Genomic DNA, 12,803 nt, shown 5'->3' with positions numbered 1-12,803 from the left:
TTTTTACATGACAAAAATACTTAACATGGTTTCTTTGTCAACAGACAACATGCAGAATATTCTTATCTCAACCGGAGCAGGTGTGATTTTGCTGATTATTTTGATAGGAAGTGGAGTGGGAGTTGTTAAAAAATGGTAAGTTGTCATGAACATAATCATTGCAGATAAACAAGTATGTCATGCATGCAGGAGAATCTGTAAATATTGCAACATGTATCAAATAATAGTCACAATCATGATTACAACTATATGAGCACCAGAACAATTTTTTTAGGTCCTGACAGCCTGTCTTTAATTTCAGAGGCTGTGAAAAGTGTCAGTTTCCTTTCTCATTTAATCAAAAACACTTTACTGCCAGTAGGGGGAGATCAAGAGACACAACAACCACTAACCTGAGCACCATGATGTCAGACAGACCTGTGGAGCTCCCTCATAGTGCCCCACCGAAAAGGTTTTAATTCTTCACTTCTGTTTGCAAACAAACAAAAAAAATTGTAATCATAAATATAAGTTTAAAGATGTGTCACTTGTTTTAATAATAGCTTTTCTTTCTGCAGGAAAATGAGCCGTAAGGATATCCCTTCCCCTGACATGTACACCAATTATCCTGTCTATGGCAACGTATGGATAAGTAATGTTTTCTTCATTAGTTCATTCATATTTTGCATGCATTAAAAAGGGGAGTGAATTAATTTTGTTTCTCTGTGCAGACTGACTGGGATGAGTCAATATATGCCAATGTGTAGCATGTGGAAGACCAGCTGGAGTCCATGTTTATGTCCTCTGATATACGAGTTAAGAATGAGTCAAGGTTTTTTTTCCAATCTCATTCAGTTTTCAATGTTTATCACTTATATCTGTCATATATAATTCACATTTTATTTGCAGAATACAATAAGTAAATATTAATGTCTAAAACTGTGATGATCTTGTGATTCCTGTCATAAACTGCAAAAAACTGGAACAAGGTTACTTCATCAGAATTCATGTTTTTGTATTTTTTTTAAATTTTTTAATACCTGTGAACAGTTCCTCTATCCAATCTTTAAATGACGCAATGCTGCCACCTGGAGCTTGTTTCTCTTTCTCCCTCATTTGCGCGCGTGTGTGTGCGTGTGTATACACATATACATACATACATACACACACATACATACACACATACACATACACACACACACACATACACATACACACACACACACACACAAATACACACACACACACACACACACACACATACACACACACACACAAATACACACACACACACACACATATACACACACACACACACACACCCACACACACGCACACACACACGCACACCCACACCCACACACACACGCGCACACACCCACACGCGCACACACGCACACCCACACACACACCCACACACACGCGCGCACACACACACCCACACACGCACGCACACAGGTGGGTGCGGGAAGGGTGGGTGCAGGAAGCCGACATCTCACATCGTCACCCTCCAACCAAACGTCCCTGAACCAGCAGCAAAAGAAGACCACACTACACGTCTGAAAAACATTGAATTCCCTCGATAAAACCGCACAGCTCTATCTGTGTGTGCTGCGAGACCAGGCTCCCATCAAAAATCTGTTTTCTGTTATTTGTCAGCTGCTGTTTTCCCCCAAAAATGACAAAAAAGCCAAATTTTTGCTATTTAGTACCAAAAAAATTCAACTTGCAAAACGCTTAATTATGTCTCCAATAAACCCTCTGCACTATATAGAAATGTTTATGACTACAACAAACTACAACAGCCAAAAAATGGTCAGTGTGAACAATGAGCTACCACCACGTCTACACATGCGTCTTACAGCATATGTAACTTGTATTTTACACATTTATTTCTTCCAATTTAAGTCCAAAGAGTCAAGCTGACAGCTTTCTTTCTTTTTCACAGCAGCTTTTTCTTTATTAGGTAGAAAAACAGTTAAATATGTCTGGCTGTTTAAGATCAAAGTGGGCTGCATGCCTCAGAGGCTGATGCAGGAGGGAGCGCGTGTGAGTCTCAGGAAATGATCTAATCACGCTTTTTCTGGCAGAAATTCTGATTTCAGTTCAACTCGTGATTTTCTTCAAATTAAGCTTCAGCACAAAATTCACAGCGTACAGTAACATTTACAAGCATGACAGAAAATGACGTCATTTCATCAAAACAATAAATGCTGTTACTCTAATGTATGACGAAAACTAACGTGGTTTCAAATGTATTTATTAATAAGGAACATGCAGGTACAGCCTTTAAAGCTTTTGACCAGTTATTACAAATGAAGAACTAAAAGGACCATTTTTGACTTAACTTAAAAAAGTGCAAAAAATCCTTTATTATGTGAAGTTACAGTTAAGTAAAATACAACAGAAACCGTATTTGGTGAGACACCATGTCACAGTGTGTTATGGCACCTCCTAACTGTCCTCTGGTTCTGCTTAATAAATAACGCTACAGATCCTGGGTCAGTCAGGAGCGCTGCAAAAAACCGCAGCTTTGGGCGTCACATGATCGCGCTGTCTGAAATCGCAGTTTTGATCAGAGAACGATCAATCGTTCAGCCTTCTGTGGTTAGAGAGGAAAGGCTTGGCTTGCATATCTTAAACTCGGTCTTCTAATCAGGGTCGTAGTATCAGCTGAGCGTTTAATTAGGCTCAGTTATCAGCATTAGTTATGCAGTATGTTAGAAAGGATTAAGTCATATAAAATCGATCGTTGTCAAACCCATAAAGAATCATTTTATTGTGTTCAGTCAGACTGAGTCACAAATATTTGTGTCAAAGATTTGATACCTGGGTGTTAAAAGTCCGCTTGTTCACTGTAGCTGTTTTATACTACGTTACCCATGATGCACCTCGGTATCTGTACTTCCGGTTGGGAACGTGTTCAGCGCAGCGCTGCACGGAGGAGTAACGTATTAACGTGCATTCGGTGTGAGTTAATACTGCGTGCGTGCTTACCATGTGAGTATTGTAAGATGAGAGTGAGGCTTGTTGACTTTATCTGTGTAATTTGCTATCGCTAAGAGGCTAGTCCCGTTGCTATCGCTAAGAGGCTAGTCCCATTGCTATCGCTAAGATGCGTTTTGTTTGGCCTACTACAGGCAGCCTTGTGTTCAGCCCATATTTCATTCCATATACGACTTACTGTCAAGCATTGTGGTTGTAGGTGGATGTAACTATTTACTATGTTTATTCTCTGAATCGTTGCAATCTGCAGAGGTCTGGTTTGCCAATGTATATACAAGCCAGAAATTCATTTATGGTCTTAGGGTGCCATCTAGTGGCCATGAGGTTATGGCAGATTGTATAACATTACGCTGGAAACCCACAGTACTGTATAAGGGGTACACTGCTATCCATAGTGGTTAATACAAATGTTTGTTCTTTCTGTTTACAGATGACCACACACACACACATACCCATATACACACTCACACCCCCGTTACCTGCATGTGAATACTGTAATGCCTCCCTACCAACGCTGTACATCCTGTTGATGTCATCTGCCACCTCTTTAGTAAAGTTATTTGAACTACATCACTGTGGAGTACCATTCCTTCTGACCGAGGACGACTCAGTTGAAGCGTGATCGGCAATCAGTGCAAACATACATTACACTGGGAATAATGTTTCTGCACCGTAGGGATGGGTATCGTTTAGGTTTTATCCGATACCGGTGCCAAACCGGTACTTTTGAAACGGTGCCGGTGCTTAAACGGTGCTCAAACCGGTGCTTAAAGAATGGAGAACACAAAATTGGTCCAAAAACCTCTCATGTTCAGCTGGTTTTTTGTAAAAAGATAACAATGTTAGCCTTTTCTGCAGCTATGGGGCATATATGGTATCACTCTTGGCTGGAAGCAGTGCTTAAACAATGGAAAAAAAATACAAACTTTGTCCAAAAACCTCTCATGTTTAACTGTTTTCCACTTTTTCTTTGGTCATTTTAGCCTTTTTAGCCAGGGTGAAGGGAGTATCTGCCATCAAACAAGAAGACTGCCGCATGTAGCTATGATGATGTTTGCTAGTTCACCTTACATGCATTAATGTAATAACGTGGTTAGCCTACTCAACGTAAATTACACACGAACATTAAGCTACTCACGCAGAGAAGAACGGCTGCTGCTGCATCATCATCCTCATCATTTCTGCTACACTGGCAGGGCTAGGGGCCAGGACTCTACTCTTCGGGGTTTTTGGGGGATGTTGCTAACTCCGGGTCAGATAACAGGCAACCCACCCGCAGTAGATGTGCTCGGTGTGAGGTCTCGCAGCAAGCTATCAAATACGGCGCATTTCTGGGCTTTTAAAAAAAACGCTATGCGTCGCCAGGTGTTTCATCAGATTTGAGGTGTTACCTCCTTTGACAGTATCACAGTATCAGCTTAAAGCACTTGTTGCTGCTGAGTTTGCATCTTTTGCTGTGAAGTACAGCCAGACTTTTGACCGCTTCGCCTTGGGCATTTTTAATCTGTAGCTCTGCTCTAACAGAACGCACGTACCTGGCCCCGCCTACTATCCTCGGAAACGTAAAATGATTGGCTAGAATCTAAAGTGTATCACAGCTCAGTAAAAAAAAGCACCGAAATAAAGCACCGAAATGTGCGCTGCTTTTCGGTCTGGTTACTACCGTTTATGTCAGAACCGGTGCCATCATGGCACCGGACACCGGTACCCATCCCTACTGCACCGTGTACAAAAACAGGACGTAACAGAGTCATCCTTTAATATTAAATATAATATTAGGTCACAGTAGGGATGGGACTTTTTGAAAACACTGAGTGCAGCGATGCACTCCTCAAACACGACTCTGAAGTTTGCAGACAACACAAACGTGGTGGGTTTTATACCAAACAATGAGAGGGGCACCTCTCCCTGTTTGTTGAACAACCTGCTGATTAACACCAGCAAGACCAAGGAGGTCATAGTCGACTACAGGAGGTCCAGGAGGACAGAGCACCCACCTCTCCTCATCCGAGGAGCCTCCACAAAGCCTCTTCTTCCTCAGGAAACTGAAGCGGGCTGGACTCCCCCCCCCCCCGTTTGCTCAGAGCTTTTTACAGAGGAAGGCCAGTCGTATTGCTGCTGACCCCACTCTCCCAGGACTGTTCATCGCTGCCATCGAGGTCACGGCATAGTTACATAGAAACCCCCACCTGAGGGACAGCTTTCTGCCAAGAGCTGTGAAAGCCATCTGTCCACCTGCCCTTCCCTCTGCTTCCCTGCACACACACTCACATCCAGTCGCTGCACTCTCGAGATTTCTGCCTGTGTTTTTCACTTTTTGCCCTTTTTTAAAATCTTACTTATGTATTTATTGATCTTTTGTTTTCTTTATCAGCGAGGGCATCACAGTAAGTTTTGTAATGTTTTAGTAACATAATGACAATAAATGTGATGCACCCTGTGATGCAGTGTACATTAGACATTTCTTACATGTTGACAGCCTGCTCGTGCTTTCAGGTGACCATCAAGGTACTGCAAAAGAATTCTTAGACGTGTGCAGTGAGACGGGACGACAGCTGACTGAAAGAGATGCAGAGAAGATAAACTGTCCTCTGGTACACAAGCAGTACCAACCTGCTGAAGCGAGGTGGAATCTGTGCTGTGGATTCAAAAAATCATCTCCCCACTTAAAGGTTGATCTCAGTGAAATATGTTAGTGAATGAAATCACCGAACTCGATTAGTTTTCAGTCATGGCTGAGATCAAACACTAGGATCAGAATTTGATCGTATTACTGCAGCTGTATGTAGAGACCAAGGTCTGTGGACTTGTCTCTCATTTTTCATAATAAATTGATTTGAGTCACTCTGCTTCATGTGTGTGTGTGCAAACTCGCAGACGACCAATTACACTGTTGAAAAATGAAAGCACATTTTAATCAGAGTAGCATCAATCAGGTAAACATCTGTGAGTGTTAAATAGTTTCAGCTGCTGTGCTGTTAATGAAATTAACAGCAGGTGCAACAATGAGACAAACCCTAAAGCAGCAGCGGTTTAACAGGTGGAGGACACTCGTGTTTTTCTCTGCTCATCTTTTTAAAACTAGTTCTGAATTTGGCTCAGGCCAGTTTCACTACTGATATCAAGACGTGATACCTGGACACAGCACGGGTTGCACAGGTAGCTGCTCCAGGATGGCTCATCAACACGTGCCATACAGTTTGCCGTGTCTCCAGCACAGGCTGCAGAGGATGAAGGAGATTCCAGAAAACAGGCAGTTAGAGCAGCTTTGACTCTCTGACCAGAAACAGACTTCGTAGAGTGGCCTGAGTGCCTCATGTCCTCTGGTTGGCCCCGTCCTTACTGCCTGGGAGTGTGGACTGCCTCGAGTAGCTATCAATATGAAGAAGTGAAGCTTTTTCTTCATATGTGAATTATATGGACATTGAGGCTGTGGACAGCTACAGGTACCTTGGTGTTCATCTGAACAACAGACTGGACTGGACTCATAACTCAGACGCCCTCTACAGGAAAGGGCAGAGCAGGCTGTACCTGCTGCGGAGACTCAGGTCGTTTGGGGTGGAGGGCCCACTCCTGAAGACCTTCTATGACTCTGTGGTGGCTTCTGCTATCTTTTATGGCGTGGTCTGCTGGGGCGGCAGCATCTCTGCTGGGGACAGGAAGAGACTGAACAGGGTGATCCGAAGGGCCAGCTCTGTTCTAGGATGCCCTCTGGACCCAGTGGAGGTGGTGAGTGACAGGAGAACGGCGGCTAAGCTGTCATCCCTGATGGACAACATCTCCCACCCCATGCAGCAGACTGTGACAGCACTGAGCAGCTCCTTCAGTGGGAGACTGCGGCACCCACGGTGTGGGACGGAGAGATTTCGCAGGTCTTTCCTCCCCACTGCTGTCAGACTCCATAATAAAGACTTTAACTGATCAAGCACACACATCCATACATATGCAATAATACTAAGTGCAATAATCTTTTCTGTCATCGTTGTATTTTTACTCAGTTGTATATAGTATTTGTATTTGTATTCTATTTTTATCTTATTGTATATTTATTTTATTTTATTCTACTGTATATAGTATTTTATTCTATTCTGTACAGCTGTGTACTGTATTTATTCTTATTGTATTCTAATTTTTGCCTCATAACTTTTGCACTGTCCACTTCCTGCTGTGACAAAACAAATTTCCCACGTGTGGGACTAATAAAGGTTATCTTATCTTATCTTATTATTTAACTACTTAGAGCCATAGTTATGCTAAACACAACAAGTAGTCGTTGAATTCAACAATTACCATTACATCCAGAACTGATTGTGGAATGACTGCTTCAGCTCTAGCTCTGGTTCAGCTTCTACATTTAAATATCGCGGGCTTCATGTGAGCCTTCGACTGAAACCTTGCGCTGCCAAAAAAAAAAGAAGAAAAACCCGCCAAAAAGCCCTGAATCAGATGTTACAGTCATGTAATCCAAGTGCATTTCACCTGAACTACCTGAACCTGAAGCAGCACCGTGGAGTCTGCTACCAGTAAATTCATGTTCGGCTGCCATTGCTCCTCCAGTAGAGCTTCAAACTCCGCTAGTACAGAATTAAAGCAGATAACTCGTCTTTGCAGATTAGGTCCTGCTTAGCTCGACACCTGTCTGCATATGCAGATGTTCCTTTTCCGTTAACAGAAGTTCCTGCTTGTTGTGTCATCCTGTTCAACATCGTGTCCATTTATGAATGCACTGAAGAACTACCAGTATGCATGCTGCCACACCAAGCACCATTACTATCACTTTCATGCTGGATTGTGATGCTGGCAGCACTACAACTAACTTTATTACCATTGGGGCAAATTGGAACAGTGCCACAAATATTTAATACCGAAACCTGACCTTCTTGCAGTAATAGTGTTGATGCTAGATAAGTCATCATTGAGAGTTGGGAGCCTTCACCGTCTCCTGAGCAGATGTGGTCTGCTCATGTCTGCCCTTATCATTCTGTCTGTTCTCAGTTCCTTTATTAGCACGTGTGCCATTTCCATCATTTCCGTCAGCTCAGTTTCTGCGTTTCCTGTTCACCACCTGCATCCAGTCGCCAGTGTTCCTCAGCATCATCATCTTTTTCCTTACTGTGATCAATCTTTGTCTTTCATGGAGGAACAGCCATGATTTCTTGTCCTGGTGGACTCATTCTCTACATGTTTATCCAACAAACCACATTCCTGCCAACCCAGATCATTTAATCCTCTAAGCCACATTCAATTTAAAAAACAAACAAACAATACAAACATATCAAATTTCTCCCAGGGGCAGTAAGGTCCAAAGCAGTGTTATGATTTAAGTCAAAGCAGTTTGTTACTGGGAACAAGGGAGAGTCCGTGGGAAACTTTGATTTGATTTTCAAGCTGCTTTTCCCCCCAGTTTCTGACTCCAGTAGAGCTTATCCAGAGGTCTTAGTTTTTGAACGCGACTACCTCTTATTGTACATCAGGAAACTCGAACCACAGGGACGCCTGCAGAATAATAGCTAAGTATGATACTAAAGAGCGTGGGTGAGCGTCTGGTGGCTGGGCCTTAGTCCATGGGGCCCGACTGGGCACAGTCCAAAAAAGGGACATTGGCCCATCCTCCTGCAGGCCCACCACCCGCAGGAGGCGCCGTAGGGGTCGGGTGCAATGTGTGCCTGGTGGCGGCCAGGAGCAGAGGTCATGGGGGACTGATCCCCAGCTACCAAGACTAGCAGTCACAGGAGACCCCGGGGCAGACTCAGGACACTCTGGAGAGATTATATCTCTTGGCTGGCCTGGGAACGCCTTGGTGTTCCCCCGGATAAGCTGGAGGAGGTGGCTGAGGAGAGGGAGGTCTGGGCTTCTCTGCTTAGGCTGCTGCCCCTGCAACCCGGCCCTGGATAACCGTAATATGATGGATGGATGGGTGTATTCGTCACCTAGAGATTTCTGAGGACACCGCCTGTGAACAACACTAGTCTTGTACTGGTTAATGTACTCCAGTTACAGGTTATCTTCAGAGAAATAAATGAAAGGGGAAACACAGCAGTACATTTTGTTCAAATGACACAATTTTGCACTTTACATTTAGGTCATATTTGCTAACCTGCCAGCAGCCTCGTTGTAGTTTCAGGACTTTGCAGTGAAACTAACGGACACTCAACAGCAGAGGTACAGCACCTGTACACAGACAGGGTCAAATTAATCCTCAGGGGTCCTTCTTGGACACACACACACACACACACGCGCGCGCGCACACACACACGCGCGCGCGCGCACACACACACACACGCGCACACACACGCGCACACACGCGCACACACACACACACACACACACACACACACACACACACACAGGTTTTCATCTTATTTGTGAAACTTCTTTGAAGAGAAAGGCATCCACAGAGAACCTGAGCACACTGTGCCCACCTGACAGGAACTGGGAGCGTCTGCCTTCTGTTCTGCTGTCGATGTGGAGAACCAACTACAGTAAGAAATGTGTATGACAGTTCCTGCAAGCAACACACCCACCCGTAGTCTCTAATGTCCACTCTAGGCATGGGGTTTGGATCTTTTGAGCTTGTAACATAGCACAAGTCCACATAAAGCCTTTCCCCAGCCATAAGAACTTCCACCTGGACCAAAAAATACACAAAATACCTGAGAAGATAGAGTGCCCTGAAGAAAGGGGCCCTTACTGGGCTGTTCAGATGAAAACCTTGGATCACCCCTTTGTGCATGAGTAAAAAAAGAAAGAAAAAACTTTGTAGGATTGTGCATTACAACAGTGTGAATTCATTGCAGTGCTTCTGTAAAATGCAATTTCTAACAACATTTTATATGATTTGCCAAATGACTTTTTTAAATAAGTACTAAATTGGTTCATTTAATTTTAAAATCACTCTTTCAAAGTCTGCTTTGTAGATGTGAGGAAGCAGTTTAAGAGTCTGAATGCTCGAAAAGCTCCCGGCCCAGACGGCGTGTCTCCTGCCACCCTCAGACACTGTGCAAACGAGCTGGCCCCAGTGTTTTCTGGCATTTTCAACTCCTCACTGCAGGCATGTCATGTGCCTGCCTGCTTCAAGTCCTCTACCATAATCCCTGTCCCCAAGAAACCTAGGATCACTGGACTAAATGACTACAGACCCGTGGCTCTGACATCTGTGGTCATGAAGTCTTTTGAGCGCCTAGTTCTCTCCCATCTCAAGACCCTCACGGCCCCCCTCCTGGACCCCCTGCAGTTTGCATACAGAGCCAACAGGTCTGTAGACGACGCCATCAACATGGCCCTACACTTCATCCTGCAGCATCTGGACTCCCCAGGAACCTACGCCAGGATCCTGTTTGTGGACTTCAGCTCTGCCTTCAACACCATCCTTCCAGACCATCTCCGAGGCAAGCTTTCCCAGATGAATGTGCCTGATCCCATCTGCCGGTGGATCACTGACTTCCTGACGGACAGGAAGCAGCACGTGAGGCTGGGAAAGAATGTCTCGGACTCCCGGACCATCAGCACCGGCTCCCCTCAGGGCTGTGTTCTTTCTCCCCTGCTCTTCTCCCTGTACACCAACTGCTGCACCTCCACCCACCAGTCTGTCAAGCTAATCAAGTTTGCAGATGACACCACCGTTATTGGGCTCATCTCTGACGGGGACGAGTCTGCCTACAGGAGGGAGGTTGAACGTCTGGTGTCCTGGTGCAGCCACAACAACCTGGTGCTGAATGCCCAGAAGACAGTGGAGATTATTGTGGACTTCAGGAAGCACACAGCCCCACTCCCCCCCATCATCCTGACTGACACCCCCATCACCTCTGTGGACTCATTCCGCTTCCTGGGTACCACCATCACCCAGGACCTGAAGTGGGAGCCCACCATCACCTCCGTCATCAAGAAAGCCCAGCAGAGGATGTACTTCCTGAGGCAGCTGAAGAAATTCAACCTGCCAACACGGACGATGATGCAATTCTACACCGCAATCATCGAGTCCATCCTCACCTCCTCCATCACCGTGTGGTACGCTGGAGCCACTATCAGGGACAAACAGAGACTGCAGCGTGTTGTGCGCTCTGCTGAGAAGGTGATTGGCTGCAGACTCCCATCTCTGCAGGACCTGTACACCTCCAGGACACTGGGGCGTGCAGCTCGGATCTCAGCTGACCCTTCTCACCCTGGACACAGTCTGTTTGACCTGCTCCCCTCAGGCAGGAGGCTCCGGTCCATTCGCACCAGAACCTCTCGCCATAAGAACAGTTTCTTCCCCTCTGCTGTTGGACACATGAACAATAACCATATGACTGTCCCCGCCACTAACACATGACCCTACGCTGTGTTCACTGCATCATTCCATGTTTGGCACTGATCACCACCTGCACTCATGTATATATCATGTATATATCTATCTACTTAGCACTTTTAATTCTTATTTTTATGTTTATTTAAGCGTTATCTGACGGTATGTTTGCACTAAGTACTGCAGCAATTTCCTAATGTTGTAAACCTGCTCAACATTTGCCAATAAAACCCTTTCTGATTTTTTTCTCTCCCTTAGAGGTAGGGTGAGAAGTTCAGCCATCCGAGAGGGGCTCAGAGTAGAGCCGCTGCTCCTGCGCATAAAAGGAGCCAGCTGAGATGGTTCGGGCATCTGAAAAGGATGCCCCCTGGGCGCCTCCTGGGTGAGGTTTTCCTGGCATGTCCCACCGGGAGGAGGCCTTGAGGCAGACCCAGGACACGCTGGAGAGATTATATCTCTCGGCTGGCCTGGGAACGCCTTGGTGTTCCCCCAGATAAGCTGGAGGAGGTGGCTGGGGAGAGGGAGGTCTGGGCCTCTTTGCTGCTGCCCACGCGACCCGGCCCCGGATAAGTGGAAGAAAATGGATGGATGGATGATTACTATTATTATTACTGCTACTAATACTATCTATTTCACCTTTCGATTTTTCTAACTGTAACATCTGCTCTTACCAGCAGGACTTTATACATAGAGTAAATTAATCCTGAGCATGACTGAATTCAGATTATTGGTGCTGCCCTCCACAACAGATCCAGTTTCTCATGTTGCCTTCAAATAAATATGCAATCCTTCTGCATTAAATTACTTGTAAAAATGCCTCTGAGTTCATCAGGCTAACATTTAGCAGCTGTATGATATGAAAATAACAAAAGAAGTGTTTTATAGCTGGAAAACATTTCACTTACCAGAGCTGGACACTTGGTGGGTGCACAGAAACGTAAGTGAGGAGGAAACCAGAAGAATAAAATGAAAAAACATTGTCCCAGCTAGATTTCTGGAAATCAAATGTGTTGAAGAAAATTATGAAACATGAAGTCCAAAGGTGCCTTGAAAGGGAATGGGCTCTGAGTTTCCTGCTTTGCTTTTCTGTTGCAGAGAACAATGCTGGCAGTGAAGGCTGTTTTTGTTTTCCAGCACTGCATCCGCTCGTTTCGTTATAGCAGCCATGCCTTCAGTGAAAGCGAGTGTCGTAAAATCACCAAACAGGAAGCCCGACAGAGGCCGGTCAGGTCTGCTTCCTGGGAAGGTTCCCATGTATCCCTCTGCAGAATACTTTTTTCAACTGCCCTTACATAATGTGAGTAAGTATGGAGCGTTACACCTTTTTAACAGGGCTTTAGAGAAAACGTAAGAACAGCAGTTTTGTGAGTCAGCCCTCGACTGGTTATAGTCTGTTCAGATGCTGACACGACAAGGATAGAAAGACCCTCACATAATAATAATAATAATAATAATTTCTATTTATAAAGCGCCTTTCAAGACACCCAAGGACACTTTACAATGGGATAAAACACGTAATGAAAAAATGACAAAA

At 44.8% G+C, this 12,803-nt stretch overlaps 1 protein-coding gene across 1 annotated transcript in view; it reads left to right on the top strand.

The window, feature by feature from the left end:
* Positions 1-954, top strand: part of LOC309716991 (sialic acid-binding Ig-like lectin 10) — a 155,973-nt gene extending 155,019 nt beyond the window's left edge. The window contains exons 5-8 of the mRNA XM_082551171.1: positions 45-135; positions 359-451; positions 558-621; positions 711-954. Coding sequence (XP_082407297.1) covers positions 45-135; positions 359-451; positions 558-621; positions 711-746 — 284 coding nt within the window. The 3' untranslated portion in view covers positions 747-954. The remainder of the gene's footprint in view (positions 1-44; positions 136-358; positions 452-557; positions 622-710) is intronic.
* Positions 955-12,803: the final 11,849 nt, after the last annotated feature.

Source organism: Aulonocara stuartgranti, assembly GCF_965226115.1.
Source record: "Aulonocara stuartgranti genome assembly, chromosome: 11".
In the NCBI taxonomy this organism is placed as follows: domain Eukaryota; kingdom Metazoa; phylum Chordata; class Actinopteri; order Cichliformes; family Cichlidae; genus Aulonocara; species Aulonocara stuartgranti.
This window is presented reverse-complemented; position numbering and strand designations above follow the sequence as displayed.